The 21,497-nt window shown below is 69.1% G+C and overlaps 1 protein-coding gene across 2 annotated transcripts; it reads left to right on the forward strand.

Moving 5' to 3' along the window:
* The first annotated feature begins 298 nt into the window (after window positions 1–298).
* On the forward strand, window positions 299–19,280 carry CTDP1 (CTD phosphatase subunit 1). 2 transcript variants are annotated; one of them, XM_045850111.1, is made up of 13 exons: window positions 299–442; window positions 5,962–6,045; window positions 6,445–6,538; window positions 7,022–7,150; window positions 8,452–8,602; window positions 9,321–9,411; window positions 9,999–10,165; window positions 10,539–11,525; window positions 11,802–11,943; window positions 12,395–12,598; window positions 15,711–15,873; window positions 18,076–18,263; window positions 18,566–19,280. In XM_045850111.1, the coding sequence occupies exons 2-13, from the start codon at window positions 6,005–6,007 to the stop codon at window positions 18,702–18,704; spliced, it is 2,496 nt and encodes an 831-aa protein (XP_045706067.1). In that variant the 5' UTR covers window positions 299–442; window positions 5,962–6,004; the 3' UTR covers window positions 18,705–19,280. The 2 variants fall into 2 exon arrangements, with proteins under 2 accessions (XP_045706067.1, XP_045706066.1); XM_045850110.1 differs by lacking the exon at window positions 299–442 and adding an exon at window positions 3,054–3,563.
* Window positions 19,281–21,497: the final 2,217 nt, after the last annotated feature.

Below are 21,497 nucleotides of genomic sequence, written 5' to 3' on the forward strand. Positions count from 1 at the left end.
CCTGAGCTTGTCAAAGATGCAGGGGCTTGGCCACGGCGAAGACAAGCCTCTCTGTGGGCTGTGACAGACCGGAGACAAAGGCTTTCCTCCCGGGACATTTGCATGGTGCTAGGGAGGCCTGCAGGGCTTGGGGCTGTGCCCGGGCTTGCAAGACGGTGCGCCATCCCCTGCCGTTGGAGAGGAGGGTAAACAACTTCCCACCAGCAGGAAGGGCCTGCCCCAGCGCCCAGGCAGCCTCACTCTCGAGATGCCGGAAGCCAGGAGGACGGCGCCACACCTGACTCCAGCACAGCCCTGGCAGAGCTGGTTGCCGACTCGAGGGGAGGCCATCAGCCCTGTGCCCTGTGTGGCTGCCGAAGGAAGACAGGTGTTCTGAAGGCGTTTTGTGGAGGTTCAGGGACCGCACTGGGCCTCACGGGCCTGCGCAGGAGGGAGCCTGGGGGTGAGTCCCGAGACTCGCTGCGGGAACAGTGCCCGGGGGAAGTCGAGAAGGCTCTCTGGGGCGCTGCAGAATGGTCCCTCGAGGCTTATACAACTGTTTGGGGAGGGCGGCAGCGGGAGAACTTGCAGGAGCCGCTGAGCCAGGAAAAGCAGGCTTCTGTGACAGCTGGGCTGACCTGGGCTGATCAGAGGGACTGAGGTCACCTCCTTTTGTCAGGAAAAGGATTCAAGCTCCAGAAAAAAACAATAGAGTACCACCTCTGCAAGGCAGACTAGGTGGTACGCACGTCACCGTGTGGGCCAAGTACGGGGGAGGCAAAAGTGGGTTACAGTTGTGAGTACACAAAACAAGTTTATTCTGAGTTATTTATCAACTATGGTGTGGTTTTCCATAGGAACAACCGCGTGTTAGGATTGGGGACAGCCAACCACACCTGCATGGCAGCAATGTGAAAATTGTGTTGCTGTTTTCTAAACAAGGGTCGAAGTCACTTTAATGGAAAATACGTGCTTTCACCAAACGTGTTAGCTGTGTTAATTCCAGAAAAACAGCGCTCCCTTAGTGAGCCATGTGTGCTCCTTGGAGAACCAGGGAAAGAAAATCAGCAACAGCCGCTGCTGGGACGGGTGGCTTCGTTCAACTCCTGGCCACACCTGAGGACCTGGTCCTTGAAGGAGCCTCGAGAGAGGACCCTGGGCACCCCAGGGAGCTCCACCAGGGTGGGGCCAGGACGCGGGTGCAGAGTGACAGGTGTGGGGGGAAAACCCTCGCCGGAAGGCCAGAGTCTGCCAGGCTTTGGTAGCGCCCAGACGGTGGGATCAGTGCCAGCCACGGGCTGCAGACCCGCCCCCCCTTCTCCCGTTTCTGCACTTTTGTTGCTCCTCCAGGAGGTCACCTATGTCACCTGACTTATCTGACCCTGAACTCGGTGACGTGCGGGCGTTCACGTCGTTCCTGCAGAACCCTTTTTAGACCTGTGAGGCCGGCAGTGCTGTCTTCCCTCCCGCTCCTGACTGGAGTGATTCCTTTTCATTGCCTTGTCAATCAGCTAGTTTGGTCAATTTTTTTAAAAGATTTTATTTATTTATCTTTAGAGAGGGAAGGGAGGGAGAAAGAGAGAGAAACATTAATGTGCGGTTGCTGGGGGCAGTGACCTGTAACCCAGGCATGTGCTCTGACTGGGAATCGAACCTGCGACACTTTGGTTCTCAATCTACTGCGCTACGGCAGCCAGGGCTGGTCAACTTTTGAAATCTTTTCAAAGAATCAACTTTTGGGTTCATAGGGTTCCCCCACTGTTGCTCTATTTCGTTTGTTTCTGCTCTAATAATCATTTCTCGCCTGCCTGCTCGGGGTTTCGTGTGCTCTTCTCTGTCTGACTTCTTACTGCAGAAAGCTGGATGACTGATTTGAGAAACTCCCTCTCCTGCGGGGATGGGTATCTCAGCCGCACACTCCGAGCGCGGCGTCAGCTGCGGCACCCAAGTTCAGTCTACGTCCTCCCTTTCAACCCCGCGTTCGTCCTGCTCTGCGACTCCTGAGCCACGCTCGCTGCTTGTACGGTTTCGTTTCCAGCCAACTGCGAACCCCCCACGGAGACCCCAATTTAACTTCATGGGGGACAGGGAACAAGCTCGGTGCGGATCGCGCAACCTCGGGGAACCGTTGTTAGTCCCGCCCGAGGCCGGGGCGCGCGCTGGCCCCGCAGCCTGCGCCGCGGGTCCCGCCTGCACGTGCTCGAGTCGGGCCCCCGACCTCCGCGGCGGCAGGGACAGGGGCTTCAGCCCCCGGCTGCCTCGACAGCAGGGGTCTGGTCCCCGCTGTGAGGGATGCCCTTCCCGGTCGCCACCGCGACTTCCAGAAGCGCTCCGTACTGGGAACTGGTGACGGCACCACGGCCTCCCGACGGGGGCACGTGGGCACGTGGGTGGAACAACAGCTCGGACGGCAGCCAGAATGCACAAGACGACCTGGGGCGCCCCTCGCCCTCTGACCCCTGACCGCGCGCCAGACTGCCGGGACGGCGACTCTGAGGCCCGCGTTGCATGCCGGGACTCGTAGTTCTCAGAACGACCGCTTTACTCTCCAGGGGTCGTTCGGGCGGCGGCCCGCGTTGCAGGCCGGGACTCGTAGTTCTTAGGACAACCGCCTCAGCGCGGGAGGGGTCAGTAGGTCGGCTGCTCGCGTTGCATGCTAGGACTCGCCGCGTCTAAGGGAGGTCCGCAGTCTGGTGGCGGGCGGTGCATGCCGGGACTCGTAGTTCCCAGGGTGCACACCTCCGCGGGCGAGAGGACAGTAGTCGGCGGCCCGCGTTGCATGCCGGGACTCGCAGCGCCTCCTGGAGACCGCAGTAAGGTAGCGCGCGGTGCACGCTGGGACACACGGTCGGAAAAAAGTCCCCGGGTATCAGCGCGTAAAGGGACCAGTGGGACAGCGGTCCGCGTTGCATGCCGGGACCGTTATTCACAGAGTAAACCGGCGTAGTAACACTATCCCGCCAGATCCAGCCCCACGGGTTGGATCCAGGATGCTTCTGGTACCTATGGCTGGTGCAGCGCCCGTCGGGCCCCGCGTGGGCTTGTGTTTACACACGGGCCTCCTAGCGCATGCACGTGGCGTAACGACGTCACACGCTGTCCCGGAAGTCGGCGCGGACCCGGGTGGCGGGTGGAAGCCGGTGCCGGATTGGGAGTCGCAGCGCAGCCACCGCCGCCGCCTGGGCTGGAGTCGCCGGCCCGCCCGTTCGTCCGCCATGGGCGCCGGACCCTGAGCGCCCGCCCGCCCGCCGCATCTCCGCAGCGACCCTGCCGGCCACGATGGAGGCGCCACCCGCCGACCGCGTTCCCGCCGAGGGTACCCCGCCGGCGGCCGTGGCGGAGGTGCGCTGCCCGGGCCCCGGGCCGCTGCGCCTGCTCGAGTGGAGGGTGGCGTCGGGCACGACTGTGCGCATCGGCTCGGTGCTGGCCGTGTGCGAGGCCGCCTCCTCCGCGCCGCCCGCCGGGCCCGCCCCTGCCCGCGCGGGCTCCGGGAGCTGCGTGCGCGCCGAGCGCAGGCTGAGGTCGGAGCGCGCCGGAGTGGTGCGGGAGCTGTGTGCGCAGCCGGGCCAGGTGGTCGCTCCCGGGTGAGTGTGTGCAGGGGGAGGGCGGACGGGCACCCTGGGCCAGCAGAGGGGCAGGGGCCGGTACTAGGCAGGAAAGGGGCTAGGGGCTGTGCTCCGGGGGAACTTTCCTAGGTGGGACTCCCCAGCCCAGCTGCGTGTTTGCGTTCCTTTTTAAGGGTGCACGGCGGTCATTGCTTGCCAAGTGTCTTTTGAGGTGGGTTGTGTTCGTTTCTTTTTTGTAGTAGGAACCTGTTTCCAAGACACCGCGTTTGTAAGTTAGGAAAACTCGGGGCGACAGCGAGCGCAGGACGCATGAGCGTGCTGCACGCTTGTCATCGCGCTATAAACTCTAGGGGGTGTGCACTTCAGATCCTCGTAAACCTTGTGGAACGCGGTCGTAAAATCCGCTGTTTCTCGTAGTAGTTCAGGAAGGGGATACAGCCGGGCGCGGGTGGTAGTACACCGTCTTAGGAGGGGCCCAGACGCCGGGGCTTAGTGTTAGCCTTGTAAAGGGGCTGTTTTCCTCTGTCGCGGCGAGTTAACCTGTCCGTGCATACTTTGTGTGCTCCTGAGATCGGGTTGAAGTGCGCACAGGTGTGTGTGCCTGAGACGCCTCGATGTTTTTATTGTCAGGAACAGGCGGGGCAGGTGAGCACTCCCGCCTCTGCTTGGAGTGACTGGTGTACAGCTTCTTTCCAGGGGGCCACAGTGCATCCCCGCAGCTGGTTTCTTTCTGTCCACCCCGTCCTTCCTCCTTCGCTGGTGGTGCTGCTGCTCCCTGTGATGTGCTCCCCTCCACCTGGGGCTTGCACTGACTCTCAGCCGCGGAGCCCGTACCCGCCTCAGAAGCTGAGGACCGGGGAGCGATGGGACACGCCCATCCTTCATCCCAGTCCTGATAGTCTTGCCCTGCGCCCACTCTCCCTGCTCGTCCTTTGGAGATGACACTGGGTGCCCACGCCTGCAGCTCAGGCGCCCACGCCTGCCCACTGGGACAGGGCAAGGGGTGCGGCCTGGGGACAGAGCTGGCTTCCTTAGAGGGAGGGGCTCACTGTTGTCCAAGTGACACACTGTGGAATGCTGTCATCGCTGTTCTGGAGTCAGAGCTCAGCTGACTTTTGCTCGGGGCCCAAGGAGCCTGTAAACCCGCCATCCGTGCCTGACGGAGGGGAAGCATGGTCCTGGCGTGTCTCCGTGTAGGAGGCCGCTGAGGTGAGGTGCTGTCCACTCTGCCACTCTGCTCCTCCGTGCAGAGAGGGCCACCGCAGCCCGGGCAGGTGGGTGACGAGACCCGGCCGGTGACTGACTCTGCCACTCACTGTCAGACGGGGGGGGGCGGGGGGGGACAGTGGGGAGGGCGCCTGTATTGAGAGCGAGAGCATTGGAAGGGGGTCTGGGAAGGGGCGGGGGAGAGCCGCAGGTGGGGCGGGTCCTCAGCGCAGGAGCTGGGCGCAGGATTGGAGAAGAGGGTGCAGGTGCTCCTGCGGGGCCACTGAGCCCGGGTAACTGGAAGAAGGGGTGCCCACGAGTGGCTGGGTGTGTGTGGGGAGCTGTGGAGCCACCTGGCAGAGAGGGGCAGCTGGGCCAGCGTCCCAAGAGGGGCCTGAAGGCTGGCTGCGGAGAGCAGAGGTAGGAGGCCTGGTGGCGAGAGCTGAAGAAATTCAGGGACCCCAAGGGGCCAGGCGGGGACCTGGGGCAGAGGCGTCTGGCCACGCTCTGTGGGGCAGGGCGCTTTGAGGAGCGGTCTGGGGTCCGCTGCGGGGCTGGTCTGTCCCTGTTGTCGTCTGTTCAGGGCGGGGAATCGGGGCACTCTCTGTTCAGGTGTTAACTGCGGTTTGGGGGCGGGGGTCCGCCAGGGGGGAGGGACGCCCTGCTGGGGACAGAGCACTCTGGGGCTGGCGGCTTCCGGGACCGGCTGTGAACTCAGGAGGGAAATGGCGACCCCTGTGTGCGTGCGTGCGTGCGTGCGTGCCTGCCTGCCTGCGTAGGAGCTGGAGCTGGGACGGCGGTCTCGGCAGACACGTAGCTGCGTGGCCGCCTCTCTGCCCCACGGACAGACGGATGGGGGAGGGGAGGCGGGCGTCCATTACTTGCCGCTGTTACCACGCCTCATCTGTGCGCACCTTGTCGGTTCTGTGAGCCGTTTGTCCGGAACTGGAGGGAGTGGGGTGGTTTCCACGCCGCCCCTCGCCACCTGCCCCTGCGGGGCGTTCGTCGTCCTGCGCCTGCCTGTGTGGCTCGTCGTGTTTCGGGGAGACAGCTCCCCTTCATTTTATGGCCAGAGAGCTGGGCCCTGGAGGGGGAGACCTGCCGCCCGGGTGTGCAGCGGGCCAGGCATCCCCTCCCCTTGGCATTCTGGGGGGGCGCGCCAGAGCTCCAGGGCCGCCCTTCCTGATGGCTGTGTTCGCCCCGTTCCCAGCGCGGTCCTGGTGCGAGTGGAAGGATGCAGCCACCCAGTCGTCATGAAGGGCTTGTGCGCCGAGTGTGGCCAAGACCTGACTCAGTAAGTCCTGGTCGGGAGAGAACCCGAGTCCCGGGGTGGGGGGGGCGTGGTGCCAAGGAGAGGGGCAGAGGGCACGGGCAGGCTGGGGCCGGCGGCTGCTGGCAGATGCCCTCCCCACACCCCACACAGGAGGCTCAGCGCTCCCGGCACCCGCAGTCGAGGGAGGGGTGCCGCCGGTGGGTTCAGGTGTGTTTCTGACCCCGCTGTGCGTGGGGTGGTGTCCGCCGGCCCGGGCTCCGGGCTGGTGTTCGGGAGCACTCGGGGCAGCTGGGACGTCCCAGGTGGCCGGTCTCCCGTGTGCACCAAGTGGGGACGCGGAGCAGGTGCTGGCAGCACCGCGAGCCCCACGGGAGGGAGTGTGCTCGCCGCGGCTGCCTCACAGCCCCCTCGCTCCCGCAGGCTGCAGAGCAAGAACGGCAGGCAGCATGTGCCGCTGTCCACGGCCACCGTGTCCATGGTGCACAGCGTCCCGGAGCTGATGGTGAGCTCCGAGGTGAGTGCCGCCCGGGGATCCTGGGGTGACCACAGGGGGCGGGAGGGGGGGCGGGCAGGGCTGGGCTCGTCTCCTCCCCGAGAAGGCCCCTGGCCTCTGCTCCCCAGGGCTGGGGGGATGAGCCACGTGACCGGTTGAGGCTGGGGGGCCTGGCCCCCCGGGCTGAGCGTGCAGTGGCTACAGAGCTCCCCGGGGCCCCTGTGCGTCCGCATGCCGGCGGCCCCCACGCCTCAACCGAAGGGGTCTGCGCGGGTGGGGAGCTGGCACTTCACCACCGCTGTTCCTTTCCTGTGTCCCAAGAGCCCCCGAGTCCCTGGCGCCTCGTGTCTCCACGGCCGGGGTCTCCTGGTGGCCGGGTGTGGGCGGAGCTCGCACAGCGGGCTCCAGTGGGGGGGGCGCAGGGGCCACGCTCGGCCTCCTCCCGCGAGCCGGGGGTTGTCTTGCACTGCGAGTGCGCACGCCGCCACGTCTCTCCCGCCGCAGCAAGCGGAGCAGCTGGGCAGGGAGGACCAGCAGCGCCTGCACCGGAACAGGAAGCTGGTGCTCATGGTCGACCTGGACCAGACCCTGATCCACACCACCGAGCAGCACTGCCAGCAGATGTCCAACAAGGTGAGCCTGGCCTTCCACACTCCCCGGGGTCCCCACTCGGGTCGGCAGGAGACACCTCGGCGCGCTCCCGGCTCCTCGACACCCAAGCCCGCCGTGTGCCGGGCCCACGCGAGGCCGTGGTAGCCGGTGGCTGGGGGCTCGGGAGCAGGCCCTGAGGGGAGGGGAGGGGGCGGTCTCACAGTCCCGGGGAACACCTGCCGTGTCGGGGGGCAGCACAGGTGGACACCTGGCCACAGTGGGGGCTGGACGCCCTATGCAGGCTCTCCAGGGCTGGAGGCGTGGGGTGGGTCCCCTGCCTCCTGTGTGTATCTGTGCACGGCGTGGAGCTGCGAGGGCGACTTTCCGGACCTCCCGGAAGGTCTCCAAGCTGCGAGCGGCTGTTTGAGGCCGGTGTCGGCTCCTGCGGCCGTTCTCCACGGAGACGCAGCGTCGCCGAGGCCGTCGTGGTTTGAGCCCCGTGGCCGCTGGACAGTGACGTGCAGACCTCTGCCGGTGCCGGGTTTTTGCTCGTGCAGAGCTCACGGCCCGGTCAGGACAGCGCCGCCGCAAGGCGTCCCGACGGGCGGGGCCCGGCAGCTCGCGGGCGGGGCCCGGCAGCTCGCAGACGGGCGGTGCCTTTGAAGTCCGTCCGGCAGCTCGAACAGGCTGTGACTTGCCGGTTTCTCGGCCGGGGTGGTCCAGGAGGCGGAGGTGCACGGCATCGGCACAGCCGGGCCTCAGCGACTGCTGGTGGCTTCCTCGTGCCCCTGCCACACCCTGCCCGTGGGCTGTCCCTCCGAGGGGCCCCGCACAGCGGGGACGGGGCTTTGCCCACCACCCGGTGCCCACCCACGTGCTGCCCCTGCACCTGGCACTGGTGGCGGCGTCAGGAAGACGCCCCCAGTTCCCAACTCGTGCTTTTGAGGGTGTGTTTGCGGGTCACGGACTCCCTGACTGCTGAGTGGGGAGCTCACAGAGCTCAGACGCCAGAGCCTGCCCACAGAGGAGCCTCATCACGAGCACTTGGACTAGCCCGGACCAGGAAGAGTTGACTGAGCCTGAGGTCGTTTACCTTTTTTCCCTCAGCTGTGGTTCAGAGTCTCGTTCCTGAGAAAATAGCGACCGGCGGGTGGGGAGGGTCGGAGCGCACTCCCTGCGGAGCGCGAGCTCGCCGGCAGGGCGGCGAGCAGGAGCAGGCGCTGCCTCGGGGGCCCTGCCGTCGGCGTTTGGGCGGGGGGGGGGGTGGGGGGGTGGGCGCGTGGGTCTGTGGGTCTGTGGGCGTCCTCGCTGGCCCCTCCGCTGACGCCCCCCCGGCTCCGCAGGGCATCCTGCACTTCCAGCTGGGCCGGGGCGAGCCCATGCTGCACACCCGCCTGCGCCCGCACTGCCGGGAGTTCCTGGAGAAGGTCGCCCGGCTGTACGAGCTGCACGTCTTCACCTTCGGCAGCCGGCTGTACGCGCACACCATCGCAGGTGGGCTCCGGCCCCTGGCCTCCCGGGCGGCCCCTCCCGCCCCGCGTGGGGCCCCCCCCACCCCGCCGCCCCCCTGGGCCAGGCCAGAGGGACGGGCTGCTGTCGCTCACGTCGGGCGGGTGCAGCCGCGGGCCAGTTTGCAGGTCGGTCAGCACCGCGGGGCCCGGGAAAGGGGACCTGTCGCGTGAACGAACCTGAAGGCCGTGTAAGTGATGGGTCTGGGGGCAGGCGCGGAGCCGCGCCGTCCGGTCCGTCTGCGTTTAGCACTCGAGGTGCCGACGACGGCGCCCGTGCTGGGCGTGAGCACTGTGGGGGCTGAGCCTCGACCGGCGTCTCTGCCGGCACTGGGCCGTGTGGCTGCGCTCCTGCTGCATGTGAGGGCAGGAGCCCTGGGCCTGGGGTTGCAGGGCCGCCTCCTGGGGCGCAGGGGCCGACACGAGGCAGCGTGCCTCGCCTGGGGCGGGTGCCCGTGCTTCCCGGGGGGGGGGGGGTGTGCAGCCGAGCCGCGTTGGGGCCAGTGTCTCCGGGACGGCGCCCCAAACCCCCGCTGAGTGAGGAGCGGGCCGCGGGTGGTGGTGGTCTGGCCCGAAAGGGGAGGTGAGGCTGGCGTCCGGGTGTGGCGCTCCGTCCGACGGTGGAGAAACGGGAGCTCCTCGCCGTGCCGTGGGGCCTCCGGCGTCTGGGGCGCCCGTGACCACAGGCGGTCTCTTCCTCGCAGGTTTCCTGGACCCCGAGAAGAAGCTCTTCTCCCACCGGATCCTGTCGAGGGACGAGTGCATCGACCCGTTCTCCAAGACCGGGAACCTCAGGTGCGTCCTTGCTGCCACGCTCCCACGGGCTCCCTGCTCGGGCCGCGGAGAGGCCGCATCTGGGGCGGCAGGGCAGCAGCTCTCTGTTGCTGCTGCCGGGCCTGCTGCTGTCTTTGCCGCTGCCCCCTGGGCACACCTCCCCCCGCCCCCCACCCTCCCAGTGTGTCCTGGCGGCGGCGGTGGGGGCCCAGGGGGCCGGTGCGTGGGAGACGGAACTGGGAGCAGGGCGGGGCGCGGGAAATGGGGTGGCCGTGTGGGCCTCTGGGCGTGGGCGGCTGTCCACTCGGCCACACCTGGCGGTGTGGCATCGGGGGAGCTGGCGTGCCTCGGGGGCCGCGAGCGTGAGCAGCCTGGGTCACGTTCCCACAAGCCCTCCTGCGAGAAGCCCCAGGGCAGTGGGGCAGACCGTCACCCTGCCCGGTGCCTTCTCTGGGGACGGCGTGCCCACCCGGCAGAGGCCCAGGCGGTGTGCGCCTGTTTGCTGCCGCTCGGCTGTGTGCTGGTCACGTGTGCAAGGTCGTCGTGATGCGGGGCGGGTGAGGTGGCTCTGCAGGTGCGCTGGCGGCCCTGACGCACGTTCCCCGCAGAAACCTCTTCCCCTGCGGAGACTCGATGGTGTGCATCATCGACGACCGGGAGGACGTCTGGAAGTTCGCCCCCAACCTGATCACCGTGAAGAAGTACGTCTACTTCCAGGGCACGGGCGACATCCACGCCCCACCCGGGTCCCGGGAGCCTCCGGCGAGGAAGAAAGGTGGGCGGCTGCCTTCCGGGCCCCCCCAGAGCGGGGCGTGCTCCTGTGTCCTGACAGTCCCCGTCGGTGGGGGGAGGGCGCGGCTCTGAGTCCCGGGGTCTGTCCGAGTCTCGGGGTCACGGAGGCTGCGGGGTCGCGTCGGACTGGAAAGCAGGGTGCTGCTTGGTTTCACTTCCGGGTTCCGTTAGCAGTGCTGGCCTGGACGTCTTTGCAGCTCGGGGGTTGAGTCAGGTCTCGGGGTCTGCAGTTTCTGCCGCAGCCCCTGCGGTGGGACTGGGGGTCTGGGCTGCGGGCAAGCGGGGTGCAGCCAGCGCACCCCGCGTTTTCCCGTCTCGGGAATCACGGCGCCCTCTTCTCTCGTGTGCACGTGCAGTGAGCCACCCTCCCAAGGGGGCCGACGCCGCAGAACGCACTCCGCCCGTCAAGGACGCCGAGGACGGGAGGCCAGCTGCGGGGCTGGAGCAGAGCAACGGCCTTGGGAAGCCCTCACGGGAGCTCAACGGGGACGTGGCCTTGCCCGGCCCCGCGGAGGAGAGGGGCCCCCGGCCTGCCACCCGCACCCCCCCGGCCGACGACCGGGGGCCCCCAGCGTGTGCTCAGCAGCAGGGTCGGACCTCGGCGGAGAGGCGGCCCGCCCAGGGCGCGGCGGGCAGCGACCTGGACTTCGACCTGTCCAGCGACAGCGAGGGCAGCGGCGAGTCCGAGGGCCCGTCCTCAGCCGCCTCTGACGGTGAAAGCGGGGAGAAGGGCAGCCAGAGGCGGCCAGAGCCCGCACGGGACGCCGGGCGGGGCGGGCAGCAGGGCGGGCCCGCTGGCCCCGGAGGGGAGCGGCCCGCGGGGGCAAACCACTGTGGGGAGCCCGCGCCCGGCGTGCACCCGGACCTGCAGGAGGAGGGCGAGCGGGACAGCCTCTGCGGGCTGGCGGGCGGCGCGGCGGACCGGAAGGAGGCGGAGACGGAGTCCCAGAACAGCGAGCAGTCCGGCATCACGGTGGGCGAGTCCCTGGACCAGAGCGTGGAGGAGGAGGAGGAGGACGAGGACGAGGACGAGGACGACCACCTGGTGCACCTGGAGGAGATCCTCGCCCGCGTGCACTCCGACTACTACGCCCGGTACGACCGCTACCTGCGCGGGGAGACGCCGGAGGCCCCCGACATCCGGAAGATCGTCCCCGAGCTCAAGAGCCGTGTGCTGGCGGACGTGGCCATCATATTCAGCGGGCTGCACCCCACCAACTTCCCGGTGGAGAAGACGCGGGAGCACTACCACGCCACGGCCCTCGGGGCCAGGATCCTCACCCAGCTGGTGCTGGACCCCGACGCCCCAGACAGGGCCACCCACCTGATTGCTGCCCGGGCCGGTGAGTGCCGGCCGGCCGCGGGGCCTCCCCCGGGGGGACCGGGGGCGGCGGGGGTGGGCCTCCGTGGTCTCTCTCAGGAAGGGGCAGGGCTCCGACTCCATGCGGAATTCTCAGGCGCGTCGTCCTGGGGGTCGCCTGCCGGTGAGACCCTAACGGGGCTGGTTCCGGGCCTGCCCGCCTGGACCCTGCACGCATGGGATGGGGGTGTCCTGGGTGAGGGCGGTGCGTGCGGGCGCTGGGCCCTTGGGCAGCAGGGCCACTGGCCCCTCGTTGCAGGCACGGAGAAGGTGCGGCAGGCCCAGGCCTGCGGGCGGCTGCACGTGGTGAACCCCGACTGGCTGTGGAGCTGCCTGGAGCGCTGGGACAAGGTGGAGGAGCAGCTCTTCCCGCTGAGCGAGGATTACGGCAGGGCGCCCAGGTGAGCCGCTCACGGGCGCGTCCCGCCGGGGCTGTCCCGCCGGTGGGGAGAGGGCGCTGTGCTTCCCGAGCCCACGGGGCTGGCTGTCGGCGGGGGCCCCCGGCTGCAGGCGGGCACGTGAGCCACACGGCCGCTGCAGGGTCGGGTGGGGGCGTGGCCGGGCTGTGGTGAGGGTGCCCGGGTGCCCGTTGCGCCCTCTGTGTTTCTGTTTCCGAGGGCGGCTTGCGCAGGGCGCCCCATCCTCTGTCGGAGTCTGTGTGGGCTGCTAGTGGGGAAGCCCGGGGCGGGCGCGAGAGACCCACAGCGAGCGCGGTCTGTGCTGGGGCCCGCGTCCTGCCCCACTCGGGCGCCAGGCGACCGGTGGTGGGGCGAGGGCTCAGCTCACGGCCCGCTCGGGGCCCCACGTCCACAGTCAGCCCAGCCCCGTCTCATGGCCCGTTCTCGCCCGCAGGGAGGATGGCCCCGCGGCCTTCCCGGACCGGCAGGGCGTGCTCCCGGCTGCCCTGTTCCACCCGACGCCCGTGCACCCCAGGGCCCAGCCCGGCCCCGACGTGCGCATCTACGACGCCAGCACGGGCAAGCTCATCCGGAAGGGCGCGGCCGGGCCCGGGCCCCCCGGCTCCCTGCAGGTCCACGCGGAGCACTCCTCCTTCCGGTGCGTCCCGCTGGGCTTGCCCCGCGAGCTGGGGGGGTCGGGGGGCTCGGGGCTGCGCCCAGTTCCGGTTCTGGATCGGACTTGGCTGCCTGGCTGCGAGCCCTGGCGGCGAGCCCTGGCGGCCAGCACGGAGCCGCCCCCCCACCTCCACGTCCGGCCTCTCCGCGTCTTCTGCCCTGCCAGGGGCCCACACCGAGTCTGGGGCTCGGACTGGGCCAGCGGGGGTGACGGGCGGTGGCGCGGCCGTGAGGCCGACAGTGCTCCCAGCGCCCTCCTGCTCGGACTGAACCTCAGCGCAGCCCCCGCACCGGGGACCGGGGGGCGCAGGGAACGGGGCGGCTGCCCTGTGCAGTCGAAGACCCACACACGGCTCCTGGCTCCCCAGCACGCACGCTGACCCCAGCACCCGCGGGGGACGCTGGGGTCCCCTCTGGAACAGTGCGGGTCAGCAGCTGCAGGTGCTGATTGGAGGGAGTGTGTGTGCCCGTGGCCCACGCCAGTGCACGGGCCGTGCCCGTGTTGTTCAAGGGCCGCTGCGTGCTGCTCTGTCCGGCTCACACAGTCCGGCCCTTGAACAAGATGGCCCGGACCGGCCCGGAGTGGCCACTGGCGGGGCTCCGGTGGCCGGCCTTCTGCTGCAGCAGGGGACGATGCCGTGATTCGCTGCCTTGAGCGTGAGGGGCTGGCGTGTTCCCGGCAGCTGCCGCTCCGTCCCAGACCCTGCGGTCCGGCGCTGCGGGGGGAGGGACGGGCAGGGTGCCGCGCGGTCAGGGCTTCTGTCCCATGCAGGAGCCCGTCGGGGGGGGGGGGGTCTGGGCGTGGGAGGGGGGCAGCGAGGCACAGCCTGGGGGCTGCAGCTCCACAGTGGTTTCTGGAACCCACAGCCGTCAGACGGCCGCTGCGCAGCCTGCGTGAGCGGTGCTTACGTTTCAGACCTGCGCATCACGTCGTTGAAAGGGAAACCGCAGCAGGTGACTTGTGTTAAACCTGAGGAGCACGGGCACGTTGCCTTAGTTGTTTGGGGTATTTAAAAGTCAGGCACGGAAATGGGTTCTGGGTCAGCCTTGCTGCACGCAGGACGGGGCCCTGGCCAGGAGGTGGCGCCCCAGGCTGGGCAGGCCCGCCCCTCCCTGCTCTGGGGCGAGGGCGAGGCAAGTTCAGGGTTCAGGGCGTGAGTAGATGTTCCGCCTCCGAGGACGGCGCCCCGCGGGCTGCACTGGACCCTCACGGGCTGGCTTTCGGTGAGGTGTCCTCCTTTTCCGCACTCGGAAGTGCTCGGTCCCTGCGGTCAGCCACTGCACCGACGTGGTCGTAGGCGTTGCCGCGGAGCCGCCCGTCCTCCCTGGTGCCGCCAGGGAACCGGATTCTCCTGGAGTTCGCGGGCTCTGGGTGCCGTGTGGCGGGTGCTGCGTTCCAGATTGGTGGGGTATCCGCGTCCTGTAAGAAAAGAGGGGTGCCTGTCTTAGCACCCACTGTGCAGTCGGAATGCCCGAGGGCCCTGAGCAGTGGGCCTGGGGGTGCTCTCACGGGCTGTCCCCGTCTGCACGGTCTGGGGGCAGTCCCAGGGAATCCGTGAGTCGAGCTGCCGCCCCCACTGCGTGCCGGAGGGTGGGGCTGTGTCTTATCTCAGGGACACAGAGGGGGCGCTTTTTCTCATTAGAGGTTTTATTTTAAGACGACTGTGGACTCACGGGCAGTGGTGAGAAGGGCCATGGGAAGACCCGGCTGCCCCCAGCTGCCGCCCGGCCTCCCGGCCAGGATGGGGACAGGCGCGTGGGCCGCCCACCCTCCCCCACCCACCCCGGCACCCACAGACCTGTCTCCGTCCCCAGCTCCCAGCATCCGAGGTCCCTTCCTCCTCGTCTCCGTCCTCACTGCTGAGCCTTGCTTTGTGGTGACCACTCGCCACCATGGACACCAGGGTCTGTCCTGCGTGGGGCTGCAGACACCGCCACCCTCCATCCCAGGGGAGCAGCCAGCCGTGGCTGCCACGCCGGGCACTGGGAGTGTGTGTGGTCTCCTTGCGAGGACCTGCCCGGCTGCCCCGGTGGGGGCTGTCTCGTGTCCCCAGCAGCAACTCTGACGCTCGGCGTCTGCCCGGCGTCGGGGTGTCCCCTGCCAGGACACCGGCCCCACGGGTCCAGCCTCACCTCGCAGTCCGCCGGGCGGGCACCTCGTCTGGCTGTGGGGTCTGCTGCCAGCCTTCCCCGCACGCTCTGGTGTCAGGCACAGGCCCGTCACTCCCGTGCGGGCCGAGACTGCCCCACCCGCCCCTTGTCCGTGCACAGTCGCAGTCTCAGCGGAACAGAGGTTCCCGCGCAGACGGGGATGGGGCTGGGCTGTCCCCTTCCTCCCTCGGACCCTCCGCCCGCTGGGCTCGCACCTCTGCGTCTCCGTCTCTGTGTGTGGTCCACCGGGGCTGCCACCCACACCCTGGGACTTGGGGACCGTCAGAGCAGGGGGACCTGGGCCAGCGCTGGGTGTGTCTCGGCTGCGGTCAGGAGACCTTCCCCTCGTGCCCGGAGCGCGCCGTCTCCAGTGGGTGCTGCCCCCCGAGGCCTGTCTGCACCGACGGAGCCGGCCCCCTTCTCTCGGGCCCCTCAGCGGGGAGCGAGGTGCCGGCCCCAGGCGGAGCACCTCGGCCTGGGCCACAGGAGCCGACCACGGACGTGCACCGGGACGTGCAGCCTCACCTGCGCTTTGGGGGTGGGGGCTGTTCCGTCCCCGAACCTCAGCGTGTTCGGGTGTTCTGGGTGTTCTGTCTTACAGCCTGGATAGCACAGAAGTATTTTTCTTTTTTTCTATCTTACTACTTGTTTGACCGTATTTTGAGGATAAGTAACACTTTCTGCTGGTTTCTGGGAAGTTTTCCGTCTTTGCTCTTCCCATTTCCCCTTTGTCAGGAAATGGGTAAAGCCGCACCGGTGCCTGGGAGGGCGGGGGTGGGAGCTGGCTCCCCGCCAGCCCGGCCCACACAGCCCGGGGGAGGAGCAGACTGCATGTATGTGCGTGTGCGTGCGTGTGCACCTGCCCCGGCTCAGGAGTCTGGGTCAGCGCTGGAACGGGGACCTCCAGCGACCTCCCTCACGTGGGCCCTCCACTCTCCTTGCAGAGCTGTCCAGCCGCACCAGCAGCAGATGTTTGGGGAGGAGCCGCCAGGCGCTCCCGACGCCGCGCGGCCGGGCCCTTGTCGGAGGCAGCGGCAGCCCAGCATGTCCGAGACGATGCCGCTGTACACGCTGTGCAAGGAGGACTTGGAGAGCATGGACAAAGAGGTGAGCCGCTCGCCGGCCCAGAGCCCAGCCGCCCGGAGGCCAGCACAAGGCGTGGGACTGAGCTGGGGGCTGGGCGGGGACGCTGCGGGACGGGTGGGGCGTGCGGGGCCGCGCCCGGGGGTGGGGGGCGGCCCTAAGGGCTCGGGGAACTTGGGAGTGGGGCGCAGAGGCAGTGCACGCCGCCTTACCCCTTGGGAAAGCTGGGTCGCCCCGTGTCTGCGGACGCTTCCGTCTCGTGAGAGAGGGTGCAGCGCGGGAAGAGCGGGAAGGTGGGAGGGGGCGCCAGCCCCGGGGGCTGGAATGGGGCCCGAGGGCCGTGTGCCGGGTCTCGCCCCCCCGGGGACAGCGTCCAGCCCCTCCGCCCACCTCCAGGTCAGTCCCCCTGGTTCTGGGGTCGCGTGTCTCACAGGGTCGCTGGAGACGTGTGTGGTGGCAGTGTACGTGTGACCAAGCTCGGGGGGGTTTCAGTCGCTGACTCAGCGAGAGTGAGTTTTGTGTCTCTTCGCACACCTGCTTTCGGATTTCTAAGACTGGAGCCTGTCCGCCTGCGCCCTGTAAAACGACGTGGGGTGAACAGTCCCCCAGACGACTGACTCTCAGGAACGGCGCAGCGGCCGTCTCGTGCGAAGAGCCCGGAAGCTGCCGGCCTCGGGCGCCATCTGCCAGGGGAGCGGGAGTGGGGGCGGGTTCGGGCGGGAGGCCGGCTCCCGTGGCCTCGGTGTCTCTGGCCGGCCGGCCGTGGCCCAAACGCCGACACCGACAGTGAGACCCGGTCCGACCCACAGCAGCTGGTTCAGTCCCGTCTTCTCTGAGGAAAACGAGTGACGCAGTTCAAGGCCTCAGGTGTTTCAGGGCAAAACGCAGCGTCCCAGCGGGAGGCGGGCTCGTCTTAGAGTCGAAACAGCCACGCGCCCGGCGCAGACACCAGGCAGGGCCGGGCCCCTCGCTGTGAGCAGGGGGCACCGTGGGCGCCGCCCTCACCCTCCCCAGGAGGGAGCGGGGGTCAGAGCGTGTTGGGGTGTGAGCGTGAGCGCCTGGGCCCGGCCGGTGCTCGCGGTCGGCGGTGAGTCGGTTTGGAACAGGAGACCGGCGCCACGAGGGGCTTGCGTGGGCACAGTGGGTGCCAGGCGCCCTCCCTTGCACCAGAGCTGGTCCTGGGCTGTCCTGGCCCGTCGTGGGTGGGTGTAGTCCTGTGTCACTCAGAGGGGCTCCTGTGACCGGAGGGCGGGTGTCCACGGCAGGCACCGTGGACAGTGACGCCTGGACCCCCAGTCGAGGGTACCATCCCATGTCAGGTGCCCCAGGCTGTGGCCTCAGCCCTGGCAGTTGTCTGGGTCCCCATGTCCCCCACTCGTTCTCCCATTGGCCGAACGGCCCATGTGCGCCTGTCTGTCACATGGGGGAGGGTTCCCAGGCGAGCCCCAGGGGCCCCGAGTGCAGGAGCTCCCGTCCCATGGGGCAGGGGACACTGCTGCCCAGTGCGTGGGTGCTCCCTCCCATCTGAAGTGCCCGCGTGGGGGCACGTCCCAGCACTCGGGGCCCGGGGGGCCTCCTCGTGGAGGGGTGACCGACCGCCCACTCCATCCACGGCCTGCTCCCCGGCCCCCCCGGGCCTGAATGCTGCAGGGGGCCGAGAGCTGCAGCTGGTCACCACGGCCTGCTCTTCCTGGCGACCGGCCCTGTCCAGGGGCCACCAGAGCCACAGAGCCATGCGGGGACAGAGGTCGCCGCTCTCGCCCACGAAGCTCCAGGGGTCCAGGATCCGCGCTGGGAACCGGGCCCAGTCCAGGTGGCACAGGCCTCGTCTCCCAGAGGAGACCCCCTCGCCGGCCCCGTCGTCGTGGTGACAGGCGGGATCGCTGGGTGTCGCTGCGTTTTCTGTTTACCTTCCTGGGAAAGCAAAACCCCACTACGGTCAGCCGTCCTGCCTGAGCCCACGGGCAGTGGCAGCAGTCCCCTCGCCAGCTGAGTCCTCTGGCGTGGGGTGGCCGGAGTGCCGGCCGCAATCCTGGGTGCCCAGGTTTGGCCGCGCTGGGCCCCGCGCGGGAGCATAGAGCCGCAGCCCATGCGCAGCCCACAGGCTGCGCTGCAGGCGTGTCTGCAGAGTAACAGGAGGGGCCGCGCCGCGGACCTGCCTGCGGGGACACGTGGGCGGGCTCTCCGGGGCGCCGCTGCGTAAGCACTGACCCTCGGCCCCCACAGGTGGACGACATCCTGGGGGAAGGCAGCGACGACAGCGACAGCGAGAAGAAGAAGCCGGAGGAGGAGCAGCAGGAGCAGGAGGGCGGGGCTGCGCCCGGGGAGCCCGCGGCCCCGGCGGCCCCGAGGCGGCCCACGCTGGCGCCCAGGCCGCCCAGCGAGAGGAGCGGGGCCGACGGCCGGGGGCCCAGGTGAGGGGGGGCCCAGGTGAGGGCGGGCCCGCGGGGGCAGGGGCGGCCCCAGGCGCTGGGGGTGAGCGGGGCGCCGCAGGGCACGCGAGCCGTGTTTGGGGGGGGGGGGTCGCGGGCCGGAGCCGCCCTGCCCGCTGTTCTCCCAGGGGCGGGGGCCGGCCGCGTCCTCAGCCTCCGCGCCGGGAGCGTGGCTTCCGGGTGGGGCCTGGGCGGCCCTCCCCTCGGCGCCCCCCCCCTCCAGCCCCCGCTGACGGCCGCGGGGCGCGTGCGCCGGGCCGTCTCAGCGAGTCCTGCTCTTCCAGGGGCCACAAGCGGAAGCTGAGCGAGGAGGACGCGGCCAGCGAGTCCAGCAGGGCGTCCAGCGGCGAGGACGAGGAGGGCAGCAGCTCGGAGGCGGACGAGATGGCCGCGGCGCTGGAGGCGGAGCTCGACCTCGTGTGACCCCCGAGGCCTGGCGCGGACCCACCTCGCCTTCCCGTGCCGGCCCTCTCGTGGGGTCTCCTCCTCCCCGGAAAGACGTGTCTGTTTTGCAGAGCTCCACGCACAGAAACACAGTATTTTGCAGAAGTTAGGGTGTTCTGAGAAGTTTTACTACCAGGAAGCGTGGGCCATGCCAAAGACCTCATCGTGGAGCCCGGCTGCGCGGAACCGGGAGGCGCTGGGGGTGCTCTCCCGCGAGTGCCGCGAGCGCCACGGCTGACGGTTCCGGCTGTGGGCGGGGCCTGGCGGGACCCGGAGGCGCGACAGGAACCCACGGCCTGTACTCCGTCGTCCCTCGGAAGCTCCTGGGTGTGCAGGGGTTTCTGAGAGGCTGGCGTCCACCAGTGGCCAGGCCTGGGGGCCCCACGGCCCCTACCACCCTCAGGGCTCGTTTCTGCGTGGTGCCTGGCCCCTGGCACTGGGCCCGGCCCGGCCATCCGCTCCCGCGCCCCAGACCCGGCGTGAAGTTTTGTACATTTGCTACCCGACGCCCCGCACGGTGGCTCCTCCGTTTAATAAAGTCCTTTTTGTACGCTCTTCCGTCTGGTGCGTTGCCGTGGCGAGTGGGCCCCTCCGCGGTCAGGGAGCTTGCAGGGCAGCCCCGTGCCCAGAGGCCCCGGGCGAAGGACCGCTGTGGGGGTCAGTTCTCAGCCGCCCGTGGCTGTGGGTCCCCCTGTTACTTGGAGAGGCGGTTCGGAGCCTGTGGTGAGGCACCGGGAATGCGGAGGGGTCGCTGCCGATGCGGACCCTTCCATCCGTGGAAACGAGGTGGGAGAACCTGCAGGCGCAGCAGCGCTGGGCACAGGAGCCCCCCCTCCGGCGAGCTGTGGGGCAGGGCCCGGCACACACAGCGCACCAGCCGGGCGTCTGGGCCCCCCGCTGCCCTGGGACCCCTGGGCCCCTCCTCTGTCCCCCTGCGGAGCTCTGGCTGTGGGTTGAGAGCGCAGGAGGCCGGGAGCCCCCGTGGCCTGTGATGCGCCCGGACAGGGCGGCCGCTCCAGGTGATGTCCCAGAGGGTGTGTGGGACGGTGGCCCAGCTGCTGTCCCACGAGGGGGCCCTGCTCCGAGGGGGCCCTGCTCCTCCCCAGCAGCCCCTGTCTCTGGGCATCGAGCCCCCGGGACGCCGAGTGGGACCCTGCTGGTTCCCTGACCTCAGCAAAGGGCTGCTTTTCTCACACGGGAGGAGGCGGCCTGGTGGCTCCACGGTCTGTCTTCAGGGCCAAGTGGGTGTCGTGAGTGTCCAGGCACCTGGCCTGGCCTGGCCCCAGGTGTGCTTCCCCCGTTCTTCCTGCCTCTGCAGAAGCTCCGTCCCCAGGGGGGTGGGGGTGGCTCAGGCACAGCCAGGGGGCGCCAGGAGGAGCCTGAGCTGCAGAGCAGGCCCCGGCCCCTCGAGGCGGGCATCCAGCCCTCCTGAGCACCCTGCCCCCGTTGGTTTTGTAACAGTTCACGTGCGTGGGTGGAGCTGTCCCCCAGCCCCCCAGCAGGACTCTGCTGTCTGCCGTTGGGGCAGCAGAGGCACAGACCACATCCTAGGATGGGCTCCGGACACCCGGGGCACGGCAGCGGAGCGGGGGCAGGCGGAGGCCTCTCCCCCTACGAGTGCACACGCACCACCGGCGGCACAGCTGGGGCTCGGCCGTCCCTGCAGCAGGAGCACGGGAGCCTCCGCGGGACGTGGGGCTCGTGGCGAGCCCCACCAGCCTCTGCAACAGGACGGGGAGAGCCCGCTCACAGGAGCCCTGAGCCGAGGGGCCCCTGGAGGGGGGGAGGTTGTGGGGGTGGGGGGGGTGGCGCAGGTGTGGGAACAAGGACCTGAAGACACAGGCTGGGGTCCAGTTTGCAGGACCCGGCCGCGTTGTCCTGCCATGTCTGCTGGCGACCTTCCCAAGCCCTGGTCCCCAGGCTCGCGGGCCCCAAACACGCCGCCCCCACGCCTGCAGCTGGGAGACATCCTGCTGGCATTTTCCCGGGACCCTCGGGCTGACGGGTCACGTTCTCTCAGAGTGAGACCCTCGAGGAGTGAACACCGAAATATGTGGGAAGAAGTAAAACGTCGCTGTGCTCCTTTGGGTGTTTCCCACAAAGAACACGGCTCCCCAGGGCCCCTCGCCAGGTCGGGGAGTGGGGTGGGTGACACGTGATCCCCCCGTGGGCAGGGCCAGGTCCCAGTTCGGGGCTGCCTGTGCCGGGCATGGAGCCCACTCGCGTCCCCTGTGCCGAGGAGGGCAGGTCGGGCGGCCCACGTACCCCCTCTGCCTCTGCCCCGGGGTCCAGCCCCGGGCCTCACGTGGCGTCTGGGCGCCTCGGCTTGGGAACTCGCAGCCTTTCCTCACGTTGCCTTGCGGATTGGACCCGCCGGGGCACGGCCTGAGCCCGGACGGCCGTCGGGGGGGGCGGGGGCCCGGCTGGGCTGCGATGACGCTCGGGGGCGGGGACGGCCTGTCTTCACACAGAACTCCGGGGAGGGACGAGAACCCAGAACCGTCAGCAGAGGAGCACGGGGAGCGACAGTGAGGGGCTCACGTCCTTCGTTTGGGGAAAATCAGTGCTATTTGAGGCATATCGGAGAGGAAGTGTTTTTTAAATGTGCTGGCGAGGTGGCTTCCACAGGCACGTGTCGTTGGGGTGTCCGTGCCGGCACCAGCACGGCGCACACGTGAGACCCCACCCAGAGCCCGCCGCAGCGACCTGGCACTCTGACAGGCCCCGAGGACGGACCCCCGGGGCGAGCGGCACACAGGCGGGGCTGCGCTC

This window comes from Phyllostomus hastatus, unplaced genomic scaffold (genome assembly GCF_019186645.2).
Source record: "Phyllostomus hastatus isolate PE091 unplaced genomic scaffold, TTU_PhHast_1.1 phas_contig_80, whole genome shotgun sequence".
NCBI lineage: Eukaryota > Metazoa > Chordata > Mammalia > Chiroptera > Phyllostomidae > Phyllostomus > Phyllostomus hastatus.